The sequence below is a fragment of the Oryctolagus cuniculus genome, chromosome 1 (assembly GCF_051225735.1).
Source record: "Oryctolagus cuniculus isolate XC-2025 breed Fujian yellow rabbit chromosome 1, ASM5122573v1, whole genome shotgun sequence".
Classification (NCBI taxonomy): domain Eukaryota; kingdom Metazoa; phylum Chordata; class Mammalia; order Lagomorpha; family Leporidae; genus Oryctolagus; species Oryctolagus cuniculus.
The window spans coordinates 140,205,062-140,220,211 of NC_142867.1; the positions used below are offsets into that span (position 1 = coordinate 140,205,062).

The 15,150-nt window shown below is 51.7% G+C and overlaps 1 protein-coding gene across 5 annotated transcripts in view; it reads right to left on the bottom strand.

The window, feature by feature from the left end:
- The window catches only part of ROR2 (ROR family WNT receptor 2), a 216,460-nt gene that overhangs the window by 44,814 nt on the left and 156,496 nt on the right, over positions 1-15,150 (bottom strand). For all 5 annotated transcript variants that reach the window (XM_089316087.1, XM_089316077.1, XM_089316079.1 and 2 more), the window contains exon 2: positions 3,461-3,538. Coding sequence is in view for 4 of the 5 variants with exons in the window: in XM_089316077.1 (XP_089172203.1) it covers positions 3,461-3,538 (78 nt within the window). In the remaining variant the exon portion in view is untranslated. The remainder of the gene's footprint in view (positions 1-3,460; positions 3,539-15,150) is intronic.

Sequence of the window (15,150 nt, forward strand, 5' to 3'; positions counted from 1 at the left end):
AGCCCAAGTGCCTTAGAGACAATGGAGCAGTGGCTGTCTATAACCTGCACACGTCCTGCAGCACTTTAATTCTCGATTACTTACAATATCCAACACAAGGTAAACAAGTATCTTACTGTGCTGCTGAGGGAATGATGACGAGGAGCAAAACTCTGTACGTGTCTAGTACAGACACATTGTTTTTCCCCAAATATTTTCAATCCCAAGTTAGTTGAATGCCCGGATGTGGAACCCAGAGATACAGAGGGGTGACAGCTAATGCCAAACCCTGGCACAGTCTTTTACAGTCAATTCTCAGATTCTGTTTTGCTCAGACCCAAGTAAAGCTGTCAGGTCACTGATGGACAGACTGGCCCACCAGCCTATTTATCCTTGATTCTGCAGATGGGTGTGCATCGTAAACAGTAATTGGATTAAAGAAATGGCTATTACAGTGCCTCCAGTTATTATTTTTATATTTAATTTAAGCCACATGTGGCCAACCCATGACACTCCCAGAAGCAGTTTGAACAAAAGGGCAGGGATCAAGAGTATGGGGTTGCCAGGCGCTCCTTCCACCCCTAGAGGGTGAGGGGCTGGAAAGGAAGGAAGCTGCAGTCCCCTATGGGACGAGAGCTGTCCCTCAAAAGTCAAGTCACACCACAGGACCAGAGGTTGCCAGGGGAACATGGGGGCTTAGGGGACCGTTTATCATGAGTCCTGTCCCAGAGGGTGTGGAGGTCCTGGTGCTTAGGAGCCGATGGATCCACCAGGAATCATGACTGTGACACTCTCAAATAGCAGGACAGTAGGCACTGCTTCTGGGTGCTTGCTGTGAGCTAAGCAAGGCCCTGCACCCCTCCTAGAGGGTGGTGGAGGGAGGCAGGGGGAGTGCACCTATCATGGGATTGAGCCAAAGCAGAACCACACTCAAGGCCTGGCCCTGGGCTTGCTGGAGTCACGAGGTACGCACGCCTGTGTTCTGGCCAAGCCCAGCTCAGAACTGCAGCACCTTCCAGACTACAAAGAAAACAGGGCCGGGTATTCTGGGCTTTTTTGCTTTTGTAATCTTGCACATGTGCACACGGACATGCAGACACACACACACATACATGGGGAAGTGCACACGTGCTTGACAAGTTACCTCTGCAATCAGGGCTGCAGTGCCCCCCCCACCCCCGGAGAGGTCCAGGGCAAGCTTCCAAACTCGCACTGAAACTCCCCTCGGCACTGGGAACGCACTGAAGCACACACGGTTTTTAACCCCAGCACTTCCGAGTTAACAAAGTCAGCAGGCAATCAGATCCCAGGTAAGCAACTCATCCAGCAGCGCCCTATCCCTAACCTCAGCCTGACGTGCTACTCACATACCCAAAAGGGAGGGCAAAGAACACTACCCAAGGCATCGGACCAGACTTAGAAATGTCTGAGCTGCTGACTGGCTGGGAATAAAAATCTATTAAACTCTAGCCGATGGTCGTCGCTTCCCCTCCATAAGCAAATGCATCTTCCTGAGTGAGGCATGAACACTGCAGCCGTCCCTGCCTCCCGGACTCCTTCAGGATCACCCCACTCCCCATGTCCTGTCCCAGGCCCCCTCCCTTCCCCAGGCCCACAAGGAAGCCAGTGTGCCCCCCCGGGGGCTGCAGGTCTGCAGCGCATCTTAACCCATTTCTCCATGGGACACCAAAGTCCACAGAAAGCCAGCTCATGGTACTGCACACCCTTCATCTGGTCCCTCTGCTTCTCCTCCATCACACCCTACAGCTGACAGAGCCAGCTCCTCACAGCATAGATCTCAGGCCCATCTCAGGCCCCAACCTCAGGCCTCCCAGCTCCAGCAACGTGTAATAAAACGCGAACTTTTCCAGTGACCTAAGGAGCTATGAGTGGTACAGCTCGGGTCGGGGAGGGGGTGAGGCTGGACCGTTCTCGGTCTAGGCTGAACCTCATGGGAGCCTCTGGCTACATTTATATGCAGCTCCTAGGACTGAGGGCCCAAATTCTTCACTTCATTTGTTTTCAAGCACCTGAAGAACCAGGCAATGCTGAGCAGTGCAGGGCCAGCCCCTGCCAACCTGGGACTCCCCCCACCACCTGCCCATAAGCCAGACCACTTCCTCTCAGCACCTCTGAAGCACCAAGTCTTGTTTGTGTCGGGACCTCTGCACAACCCAGGGCACACTGCCCTGGCCCCCTTCACCAAGCCACGGTCCACTCCCCAGATTTCAGAACAACAGGCTGTCCCCAAATCAAAATGTTCCTTCCTCTTCCAGCTCCCTGCAAACTGACCCCTTCCCAGAGGCCGCTCACCAGAGCTCCAAATTTTAGAATAACCTGACTTTCTCCAGTCCTGCAAACTCCAGGAGGGACACCACAAACTCTGACCGCCGCCGAGTCCCAGGATCTCATACAGATGCCAGTAGAGGGGCAGCCAGTGAGTGTGTGGGGGCCATCGGCACTGTGCATTGAAACAGGCTGCTGAGAACAGAACCATCCCAACCTGTCTGCCATTCTCCGCATTCTTGCTTTGGAGGCTGGAGCTTTGAAAGTAGTCACCTATGTAATTGGACAGTAATACTTCCGCTGAATCAACTCCTTTTAGAAACTGTGGTGGATCCGGGACTTCTGGCACAGAAATGCCCTGGCCATTCCGACAGCTAAGGATTATACAAATGCCTCTCTCCCCCTACCCACTATCCTTAACTGAAGCCCTCACCCCCCGGCTGGTGGTGTTTGCTGGTGGGGCCCCTGGGAGGTGGTTAGGGTTAGATGAGGTCATGAAGGCAAGATCCTTCTAAGAATCAAACAGAATATTCTGTCCCTGCCATGTGAGCAAAGTGAGAAGGCAGCCATCTACAGGCCAGGAAGGAGCCTCACCAGGGCCTGACCACACCGGCACCTTGGTCTGGAGCGTCCACTCTCCAGGACTGGGAAAAAGAGCATCCTCTGTTTCAGCTGCCCAGCCCGTGGGGTTCTGTTCTGGCTGCTGAGCTGACCGAGACCATGGTGACAGTGTGCCAGTCAGCAAGGCCACCACTTCCTCGAGGCTGGGGGACACTTGTTCTATCAACTCCACAAATCTATGGTCCATGGCGTGCACCAAGTGAGCAAAGCTCCAATGGGAGACCCTGGGAAGGAATCCAGCACCTAAGGCTCCTTTGAGGCCCCCTGAGCACCCCAAAGTCGCTTCCTCCCCTGCCAGCACCATTTGCCCACCCACCTGCTCCCTGTTCTTTCACCTCCCACCTGCCAGCTTCCCACCAGCTCCAACCAACCCTCAAGGACCCTGGGAATCAAGAAAACACAGGACTCCAGGTGGACATGGCATTCACCCAGGGGGGCAGCGCTGAGCCACGGCACCGGCCCAGACCCCAAAGGCTCACAGGCCCAACCCAGAAGAGAATCTGCAAAACCAATTGTGTGTCTGTCCGTGTGACCTTCTGAACACACCAAAAGGGCACTGCGCTTCCCCACTGACCTTTCAGAGTTGGAATGGGGCCATCCTGGCCATCCAGCGGTCCCAAGGGGTCGATCGGATCCGGCACCTCCACTTCACCTGGGAAAGGAACACAGGACACAGGTTAACCAAAAGTTTCACTTCAGGAGCCTTGCATCTGCCTGCTGTTTGTAGCAAATACAGAGGGGGTAAGACACCATAATGACTTCCACACAGAGGGCTGGGATGGTGTCAAATCAGATGGAGCAGGAAAAACAATCTTTAAGCCAAAATGTTCAAGGGAAACGGAATTAAAATGTGTTTACTTTAGCACAAAAATGTTGAAATCCATGCTTATTATTTTTCACAGTATGCATTTTCCATGGACTTTTTGGAGATCCCTTATATCCCAAATACAACAAATGCAAATGCTTCATTACTGGGACAGGTCAAGGAGACACGTGACTCGGGCCCTGGGTGCCATCCGGGGACGGGGACGAGAAGTTGAACACCGCTGTTCTGGGGCCAGCTTCAGCTGCTGTCCTGCAGATGGAGGCCCCAGTGATTAGATAACAAGTTCAGAACCCGAGAACTTCTTAAGAAACTTATCCTGCCCCTCCCCCGTCCCAGACCCAGGGGCAGCAGCCAAGTGTGGCCCAATCCCATCACTGTAAAGCAGAGACCTGCTCATCTTGGATTGCACAAGCGCAATCCAATCCCTGGCGCACCTGCCCACCCCACGGAGAAGCTGGAATATCTCAGCTGGAGAACTGCACCCCGGCACATCCAAACCCCAAGAGCAAGCACAGATCTGTGTTGCTCAGGGCTCAACAGTCAGCTTTAAACACGGCACAAACTGAGGCGCCACCCCCAGCCCCAAGTCCCAGGGAAAGATGGGCAGGTGAGGCTGACGACCCAGCAAGCTGCCTGGCGTCTTCACATGAGCCCCTCTCCCATTCAGTTTTGCCTCCCGACTTTAGCCAGGACGTTGGCCCTGACAGAGTCCCACGGCTGGGTGGGACTCACTAGGCTAATCCTCCGGTGCCGCGGCTCACTAGGCTAATCCTCCGCCTTGCGGCGCTGGCACACCGGGTTCTAGTCCCGGTCGGGGCGCCGGATTCTTTCCCAGTTGCCCCTCTTCCAGGCCAGCTCTCTGCTGTGGCCAGGGAGTGCAGTGGAGGATGGCCCAGGTGCTTGGGCCCTGCACCCCATGGGAGACCAGGAAAAGCACCTGGCTCCTGGCTCCTGCCATCGGATCAGCGCGGTGCACCGGCCGCAGCGCACCGGCCGCGGCGGCCATTGAAGGGTGAACCAACGGCAAAGGAAGACCTTTCTCTCTGTCTCTCTCTCTCACTGTCCACTCTGCCTGTCAAAAAAAAAAAGAAAGAAAGAAAGAAAAAAGAAATTGTGATGTCAGGGATGACGCAGCAACACACCCGCCGTGTGGATCTGGGTTTGTGACATCAACAGCCCATGAGGGGGTGCACAGGCAAGAGACTATTCCCCAGCCTTAGACGGGAGGAGCAGGGAAGGGGCCCGTGTTGTGGCACATTGTGAACTGCTGGCTGCCCTCCATGCATCCCATGTTGGAGAGCCAGTCTGTAGACCTTGCTGTTCTGCTTCTGATCCAGTTACCTACCAATGCAGATGGAAAGACAGTGGAAGATGGCCTGAGGGCTTGGGTTCCCGCCACCCACATGGGAGACCCCAGTGGAGTTCCTGGAGCAGACCTTGTTGCTTGCTGTGGCCATCTGGGGAGTGAATCAGCAAACTAAAGATCCCGCTGTCTCTGTCTCTGTTGTTTTGCCTTCAAATAAATAAATCTCAAAAAGGGTGGGGGTGTGTGTGCTCCTGCTTGCTATGATATGGATGAACTCTGAGGACATGACACTGAGTGAAACAGGCCAGTCACAACAGCACGAGTCTGCATGATTCCTTGTACATGAGGTTCCTAGAGGCATCAAATCATAGAAAAGTAGCCGATGGCTCCCACACGGAAGGAGATAATGGGAGTGAAGTGTTGAATGGGGACAGAGCTTCCGTTTGCAAAGATGGAATGAGTTTTGGGGATGGATGCTGGTGATGGCTGTACAATCACATGAATGTCCCTAATATCACTAAATCCTACCTTTAAAACAGTTAAACTGCCCCATCACTCGAGATAGTTTATAATATTATGTACTGAAAATTTGCTGAGAAAGTAGATTTTAGGTGCACTTACCCCAACCAGCCCTCCCCCACAGAAAGACAACTACAGCAGGTGACAAGTTGATTTGCTTAACTGTAGTAATCATTTTGCTACGGACATGTATATCAAAATGGCGTGTTGTACACCTTAAAACCAAACAACACAAAGCAGAAATTTCAAGAAACAATGTATCTCTCCAACAAGACAGTTTACAATGCATTATGGGATGACCTCATTAGGTTAAAAAATGAGAGATAAGAATTAACAAAGCAGGTAATTGTCCTAGCAAGTCCTCGATTAAGTCCTTGATTATGATTCCCACATTCCACACCAGGCTGCCTGGCTCCACTCCCCACTCCAGCTTCCTGCTAATACAAATCCTGGGAGGCAGTGGTGATGTCTGGAGGAGTTGGGTTGGAGACCCAGACTGCATTCTGGTCTGACTTTGGACCCAGTAGCTGGGGTGGAGGTAGGGAGTATTTCAGGCATTTGGAAAGTGTATCAGTGGATGACAGTGTTTCTCTCTCTCTCTCTCTCTCTCTCTCTCTCTCTCTCCAAAAAAGAATTAACACACCACTTGACACTTCAGATGCCCTTATGATGCACCCTTGCTTGGAAAAGCTGAGGTCCAGCGGTTCAAGAGATTGGGGGACAGAATGAGAATAAAACACTCAACCGTCTTCACACTGGTTGCTTTACAGTTCACAGGCCCAGTGTCTCTCCAGCAAATCCTCACCATTGAACTGGTCCCACATTCAGCTCTCTCCCCAGTGGCAGGGCAGACTTGCTCTGGATGGGCCCGGAGCTTCTCTCTTCTACCTTCCCAGTCAATTCTAGTCTATACCATCTTTCATAAAACCTCTCCAACCAGCCATTCAGAAGCAACCTCTGTTCTCTAAACCTGCCCCCACCATGGTCTCTCCTAGACAATCACACCCATTGCCCCTGGGCTAGTTTTTGTATACATTTCCTTCTTGCAACAGTACAAAGATGGCAGGTGCTGAGTCCCTGGGGGAAGGCTAGCAAGCCTGCCATTAGAACACAGATACAGGGCTGGCATTGTGGCACAGCAGGCTCTGCCACTGCTTGGGATGCCTGCATCCCACACAGGACACTGGGTCCAGTTCTATCTATTCTGCACTTATGATTCAGCTTCTTACTAATGCCCTGGGGAGGCAATGAATGACGGTGCAAATACTTAGGTTCCTGCCACACTCATGGGATACCCAGATGGAGTTCCTGGTTCCTGGTTTTGTACTGGCCCAGTCCCAATTATTGTGGATATTTGGGGAATGAACCAGTAGATGGAAGAGCTCTCTGTCTCTGTCTCTCTCTCCACCTTTCACATAAACAAATAAATAACTATTTTTTTTAAAAACCCACCTAGATGGAAGCATAAGCCACAGAAGGCAGACAGTGGGTTTTTGTGGAAGAATTAGATGTCAGTTTGGGGCCAGCACTGTGGCATGGTGGGTAAAGCCACCCCTGCAGTGCCAGCATCCCATACAGGTGCTGGTTCTAGTCCTGGCTGCTCCACTTCTGATCCAGCTCTCTGCTATGGCCTGGGAAAGCAGTGGAAGATGGCCCAAGTGCTTGGGCCCCTGCACCCACGTGGGAATACCAGAAGAAGCTCCTGGCTCCTGGCTTCGGATCGACCCAGTTTTGGCCATTGCAGCCAATGGGAGAGTGAACCAGCAGATGGAAGACATATCTCTCTCTCTCTCTCTCTCTCTCTCTCTCTCTCTCTCTGCCTCTGCTTCTCTGTAACTCTGCCTTTTGAATAAATAAATAAATCTTTTAAAAAATATCAGTTTGGGTTTGACATTTTAAGTGGGTATGCCATCACTCAGCACTGTTTAAATGTAGAGAGACCACAGGAAACAAAACACACCTGACTACACACACACACACACACACACACACACATATACACAGTGAAAAGAGCTGTAAAATTATTAACTGCTTAGAAACGGACAAATGGTGTGAAACAGTCAAATAAATATATACCCTGAAGAAAAATAAGCTCCACCACCCTAGTCCCCCTGTGGCAAGATTCCGGCTCTTCCCGGTCGCCTTCCAATGCAGAGGCCTTCTCGTCTGTGGAGACGCATGCTTTGCAGGCCATGAGACGGAGGCGATCCGAAGTCTGCTCTTCCACACGTGCAGGGGAAGCCCTGCCCTGCCACGAGTCGCGGATGACACCAGAGTTGCAGGTACTTCCTGAGCATTTTGTGCTGTTTTAGTACATACGCTGGGGTTTGATTTGTTTTTTTTTTTTTCTTTCTTTCAGCCTGGGTGAAATTTATTTTGCCTGCTGAGCAAAAGAGTGCATCAAACCCACATTCAGGAAAACAGGCAGCATTTCAAGTTGTTCAATTCTTTTTTTTTTTTTTTTTTTTTTTTTTGACAGGCAGAGCGGAGAGTGAGAGAGAAAGACAGAAAGGAAGGTCTTCCTTTGCCGTTGGTTCACCTCACAATGGCCGCTGTGGCCAGCGCATCGCGCTGATCCGAAGGCAGGAGCCAGGTGCTTCTCCTGGTCTCCCATGGGGTGCAGGGCCCAAGGACTTGGGCCATCCTCCACTGCCCTCCTGGGCCACAGCAGAGAGCTGGAACAGGGGCAACCAGGATAGAATCCGGCGCCCCGACCGGGACTAGAACCTGGTGTGCCGGCGCCGCTAGGCGGAGGATTAGCCTATTGAGCCACGGCACCGGCCTCAAGTTGTTCACTTCTGACACAAGAAGCCCCGCAGGTCCTGAGACCCAGATGTGCGGGGTCGAAAAGCCAAGAGTGAATTTCTTCCAAAAGTGAAATATGGTTATGACAAGGGCATTTCACTAGATTCGTGGATGATGAAATGAAAAGTTAGGTTTATTTTGGCACAAAAATCTGATGATGCTGGCACTGTGGTGGTACAGCAGGTTAAGCCACTGCCTGTGATACTGGCATCCCATATCAGAGGGCCAGTTCAAGTCCGGCTGCTCTGCTTCCCAACCAGCTTTCTGCTAATGTGCCTGATAAGGCATCAGAGGATGGTCCAAGTACCTGGGCCCAAGCCACCCCCACAGGAGACCTGGAAGAAGCTCCTGGCTCTTGGTTTGGCCTGGCCGTTATGGCCATTTGGGGAGTGAACCAGTGGATGGAAGATCTCTCTCTGTCTCTCCCTCCCAGTCCCTCTGTCTTTCAAATAAATAAATAAACATCTAAACAATTTGAAATCTATGCATGGGAGAAGTCTTCAAAAAGTTCAAGGAAAATGCTTACTATGAAAAAGTGAATGACTTTCAAAATTTTTTGTGCCAAAATAAACTTATTTTTACTTTCATTTTCCATGCACTTCTTGAAGCATCTTTGTATATGAATTTAGGATGTTCATTCACTGTGATCCTTAGAAAGGAAACCTTCAGTTCCAACTGAATGACACTCAGTGACTACTTGCTAACTGCTGAATAAAGGCAGCATTTATACTTCAAAATTAACAAAGTCATCTTGGGGTCAAGACACTGATTAAGATGTTTGTTTCCCATTACAGAGCACCTGGATTTGGTACCCCACTCTGCTCCTGGCTATGGAGTCCTGCTAATGCCATCTCTGGGAAGCAGCAGGCATGGCTCAAGTAGCTGGGTCCCTGCCATTCACATGGGAAACCTGGTTGTGTTCCCAGCTCCTGGCCTTGGCCTGACCACGTCTGCCTGCTGTAGGCATTCATGGGGTGAACTAGTGGATGGGGAGTTTTCTTTACTGGTCTGTCCATCTGTCTGTCTCTGCCTCTCGTATTTTAAACACGTGTTTAAGTGTCATCTTCCTATACTACATAAAGCTTAGGCACAGAATGGTTGTGGTCATGCAAGATACTGTGTCTTCTAAAGCATCTGTAAGAACAATATGAGAGGGAAGTACATGCATGGCTCAGTATTAGAGGGGGGCTGCTTCCAGGACCCCTGCACCACCACCAGACACCAAAACTGTGAATGCTAAGGTTCCTTATGCTACTCAAGTTCATCATGGGTAAGCATGTCTAAGAAAAAACCTAGTGTTTGTAGGGCTTGTTACTATCTGTGGTTTCGGGCATCCACTGGGGGTCTTGGAACATATTCCTCCGTGGATCAGGCTGGGGGCCGCAGTGGTTCTTTACATTAAAGCCCACTTGGTTTTCAGCTGGTGTGGGCACCTTCCCAGGCCCGCTGGTGAAGCCAGGCATACGTCCTCAATGGTTGGAAGAGCTACAGGAAGGCCGAGGGGCCTCCTGCACCCGGTCACAGCAGCACTTCTGAGAAGAGGCTTGTCTGCATGGATTCTTCAGGACTTCATTCTTCTTTTGAAAAAGGAGTCTTTTAGGTGCTCGTTTTGGTGCAAAGGCTAATACATGTGCCAACCCTGCCAGCCAAGAGCAGCAGAGCCGTGTCGTGCACAGTGGCTCTGGCTCTTACGCACTGCACGTGGGTGACTTTCTTGTACAAAAACAGTCAGGCCACCAGGAAACTCAAGCCTTGGGCAGCACTGGCAGCAGAGAGTCATAAGGTCCCTCCTAGTTCTGTTAAAGAGAACAAAACATTTAATAATGAAGTGTGGGTGGATTTAATGGAATGATACATGAAGTGTTTTCTCCAAAACATTCACCTTATGGGGCCAGCATTGTGGCCCAACAGGTTAAGGTGGCATCCATATGCGAGCCAGTGTGAGCTCTGGCTGATTCATTTCTGTTCCAACTCTCTGCTAATGCAACTGGGAAAACAATGGAAGATGACCCAAGTGCCTGCTCCCCTGCACCCTCGTGGGAGTTCCAGGCTCCTGCTTCGGACTGGCCCAGTCCCGGATGTTGAGGCCATTTGGAAAGTGAACCAGCAGATGCAAGATCTGATCTCTCTATTTCCTCCCCCATCACCCTGGCAACTCTTCCTTTCAAATCAATCAATCAATCTTTAATTACACCTATGTCCAGGAAGCAAAGACCGAACAGAATGTGGTATCCAGGCTGGGATTCTGGAGCAAGACAAGGATATTAGGTAAAATATAAAGATGTGAGGAGAGCCTGGATGCGGATCAAGGATAAGGTACTATTACTGTGTGACAAATCTGAGACGTTAACAAATGGGAGAAACTGGGCTCGGGGTGCAAGCGTCATCCGACAATCCCATAAATCTGAACTCAGACTAAAGTAAAGTTTACTGGAAGACAATCGCTCATTCCACATTGGCCCATCCCTTCGCTAAAGCTCACAGGTGAAGAAGAGCTGCGTGAGAATATTCTGCCTTCGTAAACACGGACATCCTTCACTGCACAAGCATTGGGAATGGCACCGAAGCCAGACATGAGTGCCAACAAGTGAATGGAGTACAACCCAGATTCACGGATTTAATATGAGTTATCTGAGATTCATACACATGCCAGTAAATACTTAGACAGGAAGACACATTGGCGAAGGCTGGGGTTTTAATGAATGCTACGTTAACAGCTACTGGTGCGGTGCTGTCAGCCCTCAGTGAGGAACTGACAGCATGTTCTCGGATGCACTTGACGAATGCCGTGCACACCTGGGGGCTGACCTAATCAGTGTCCATGGAACACCTAAAGGGAGCAGATTCACTGTTGATAGTGGTGATGCTTGCTGGCAGTGTGAATTTCACACCTGGGCCTGCAGTAGCTGCAGGTGCCCACTCAAATGAGTGCCAATTCTGGATACCCAGACACTGCAGACTCGTCAGAAAACTCTTCTGCGATCCTGCTCTCAACACGGCCCCGCAGTGTGGCCTCTTGACCTAGGACAGCGACAAGCTATGAGGTTCGTGTATCTGCAAAACAGCCAAGTGCTTCTGTTCTGATCCCTAGGTTCTTGGGGGAACAGCAGAGACACCAGGAATCAAGAATGTACTAACGACGTGCAACCTGTGCCCTTGGAGCTGAATCCATGGTGCATTCTGGTTTTGACTTGAGTTTCTTTTCAACGTGTTCTACTATTCAGACTTCTCATCCATTCATCTCTTTACTTGGTGACCTGAATCAGTACGCTTATTGAGAGGTAATTAGACGCAGTCTTGGGGAGTATTCCCACAACTTCAAAGCGGTCTCCTTTTAATTAGCGAGGGTATTTTATTCACCAAAGCCTGCCATTCTTCGATGTGGCCTTCCTCACGACAAGGTGTAATTTCCAGGATGTGAGAAAGAAAGCAGCTGGGGTGTGGAGAAAGACCTCAGCTTGGGACCGGGGACGCCGCACACACGGGAGCCTCCAGCGGGGCAAGCGAGATCCTGCACCGAGCTGGGCGGAGACAGCACATCCACCTGCCCTCTCGCAACCGCAGGTACCAGGAACAGGGGCTGCTGGCCCCAACACGGCAAGTCAAAAACCCTCCGTGAGACTGGAAACACAACAGTTAAGTGGGAGAGGCGGGAAGGAGCAAAGTATAAGGCCTCACAAAGGTGAGCCCCCTCGTCCGGGAAGGGGGCCAGGAAAAGTGCGCTCCATCCATCGTCTTTCTGGGAGCTCTCATCTCCAAGCCTTGCACCGTCTGTTTCCACTGCCAGCTAAACACCCGTGTTCAGCATTCCGGTGCAGCAGCCAGGACCTAATCGGTAGTCGTCTTAACAGTTTGTAATGTTTTATTTTCGTTATTTCTAGCCCCTGGTCCGTATGCCTTGAAGAGCCGGCCTGACTCTGCTTTGCAAATACGAAGTAGAGTTCAACAACTTGCAAACGCAGTAACCACCGGCCCTCAGCAATTTAACCTTCGCTTTGATTCCACCTCTGTAGCAAACATATAAAACCCTCAATTAAGTCCACGTACCGGCCCAGCCCCCTCCGATGCTGCCTGCCTACAGCATGTTCTTACCGTCTGCCTCCCCCGGCCCCCCCGAGTCCCTCCCAACAAAAGACCACTGTCAGAGGCCGAGTGAATATTTGGCCAACGGGGAAGAGAGGCCACGCGGGCAGCTGAATTGGGGCCTTTCACAGCCCATCTAGTTGCCAACATCTACGGCCCCTGGCAGCCCACTGCAGCGCGTCCCACTCCTGCTCCCCCAGATGGGGCTGGGAAGGCGTGAGCCCACGCCCCTAGCTCTGACAGCGGGGTCCGGAGCCTGCTTTTCCCTAACGCGTGTTGCTTGTCTCTGCCCCAAAACCAACACGAGAAGAGCAAACAGAAATGGCAGGCAGATCCTCCGAGTTTCTTGTGCCTCTCCATTTGCCTCACCAGAACCATCTTCTGAACGTCACTCATTCCCGGGTATACAGAGGGTCGCTTTTTCACCTTGAATCTCTGGACAGTTTCTAGTTAAAGGGGGGGATGGAGTGGAAGGCAGGGCTGCCTTTAAGCCCTTGCACTGCTCCATGGCAAGGAAGGAAGGTATTTTATTGTAATTAGAATAAGGAGAGGGATCAGCACTATGGCATAGTAGGTTAAGTATCTGTCTGCAGCACCAGCATCCCATATGGGCGCCGCTTGCGGACATTTGGGGAGTGAACCAGTAGATGGAAGACCTCTCTCTTTGTCCCTCTCCCTGTCTGTAACTCTACCTCTCAAAACAAATCAGATTTAGGAGGAGTCCCATGGCCTCGGCTGCACTTGCTGCACCCCTAGGGTGCAGGCTCTGCTGAGGGCACCTGCGGTTGACCCAGACGCCTCGGGGTGGAGGCAGTGAGATCAGAGGGAGTGGATTCTGAAGCTTTGGAGCAGCCTCCATCACTGGCACCCACGGCTCTCCTCCCACCCGGCCTGCTGGCAGGTGCAGAAGCAGATTTTTGCCAGCCATCCCAAGACCACTAACAGCGGCTAAAGGTCTGATGCGACCCAGGACAGTGGCAGTGAGGTGGTTTTTTGTTTGTTTGTTTGTTTGTTTGTTTTTGACAGGCAGAGTGGACAGTGAGAGAGAGAGACAGAGAGAAAGGTCTTCCTTTGCCATTGGTTCACCTTCCAATGGCCGCCACGGCCGGCGCACCACACCGATCCGAAGGCAGGAGCCAGGTACTTATCCTGGTCTCCCATGGGGTGCAGGGCCCAAGCACTTGGGCCATCCTCCACTGCACTCCCTGGCCACAGCAGAGAGCTGGCCTGGAAGAGGGGCAACCGGGACAGAATCTGGCGCCCTGACCAGGACTAGAACCTGGTGTGCCGGCACCACAAGGCGGAGGATTAGCCTAGTGAGCCGCGGCGCCGGCCGGCAGTGAGGTTTTTAAGGTGGCTTCTGCATTAGCTGCCTGAGGCTGCCGTAACCGTCACAGCCCGCCTACACAACAAAGTGCATTTCCTCATGGTCCTGGAGGCAGGAAGTCCTGGACCACAGGTGTGGGCAGGGCTGGTTCCTCCTGGAGCTGGGAGGGCCACCGCAGCCTGGAAAGGTAGTTGGGAGTTCTGGGAGTTGTGGGTGTTGTGATGTCATCTAAACCAGGTCATCTCAAGGTCAAGGACAGAAAGGGCAGGAGAGTTCTCTGTTAACAGAACTGGCAATGAGAACCTAGCAGGGGAGGCTGAGGCAGAAGTTCCAAGCATGGATGCTGGTTCGAGTCCCAGCTGCTCCACCTCTGATCCAGCTCCCTGCTAGTGTGCCTGGACAAGCAGTAGAAGACGGCCCAAGTCCTTGGGCCCCTGCACCTACATGGGAGACCCGCACATTTTGCTCCGGGAAAGAAGCCAGCCTCAAGAGGACATTTGGGAGAATTCACTTCCAGGATGGTGGAATGAGGGCCAGACTGGACTCGCTCTCCCTCTACGATAAAAAATATGGGCAAAACCACCACAGCTAATACTTTCACAACCGAGGAGTTAACCAGAGCCACAGAATGAAGAGAAAATCATCTCCCAATGGAACCTGACGTGACAGTGGGCCCGTCAAGGGTAATGGGGGCCACTCCCATGGTCCCCCCTCCTGGTTCAGTGGCCTTGCAGCCAGACACCACCAGCCCTGCAGACAGCCCTCCGTGAGAAGCGCCAGCCCCATTGCAAGTCAATACTTTGTCTGGGAAAACTCAGAGCTCAATAACCTGCTACCACACCTCGGATGCCTAATGCTATGGCTACAACCTCGAAGAAACCTGAGCCTGGCCCAGAATTTGAAAGGAAATCCCAAAGCATTAGAGGACCCAGGGAACTTCCAAGCTCTGACCTGCTACAGGGCTGGCTGTGCACATGCAGAGGGCTCACACACAGTTAGGCAAGGCCTGGGAAGCAGAAGGCAGCCCTCGCTCATCCCTGAGTGAGCGCAATTCCCTGTGCAATCAGGAAGGGAAAGCCAAAGGTGTCTGAGAACCGTCCGAGTCTCACCCAGGCCCCCTTGGCACAAGACACACGGGCAGAACATGGAGCAAACCTTCTGATGCAACTGTCCCGGCTCAGATGCGATCCCTAAAGAATCCAGGCTGCAAATAAAAAGAACTTAAAAATATACACACAGCACAGGATTCAGTGGTCACCCACTATAGGAAATACAGAAACCACGGAACAGGACCAAGAAAGAACACCACCAACAGCTGAAATGCACAAAACAAAAACAAAATCCCGGCAGCAACAGGAAACTATTGAAGGGTTCAGGGATTTGCTCCCCAAAGTGTTA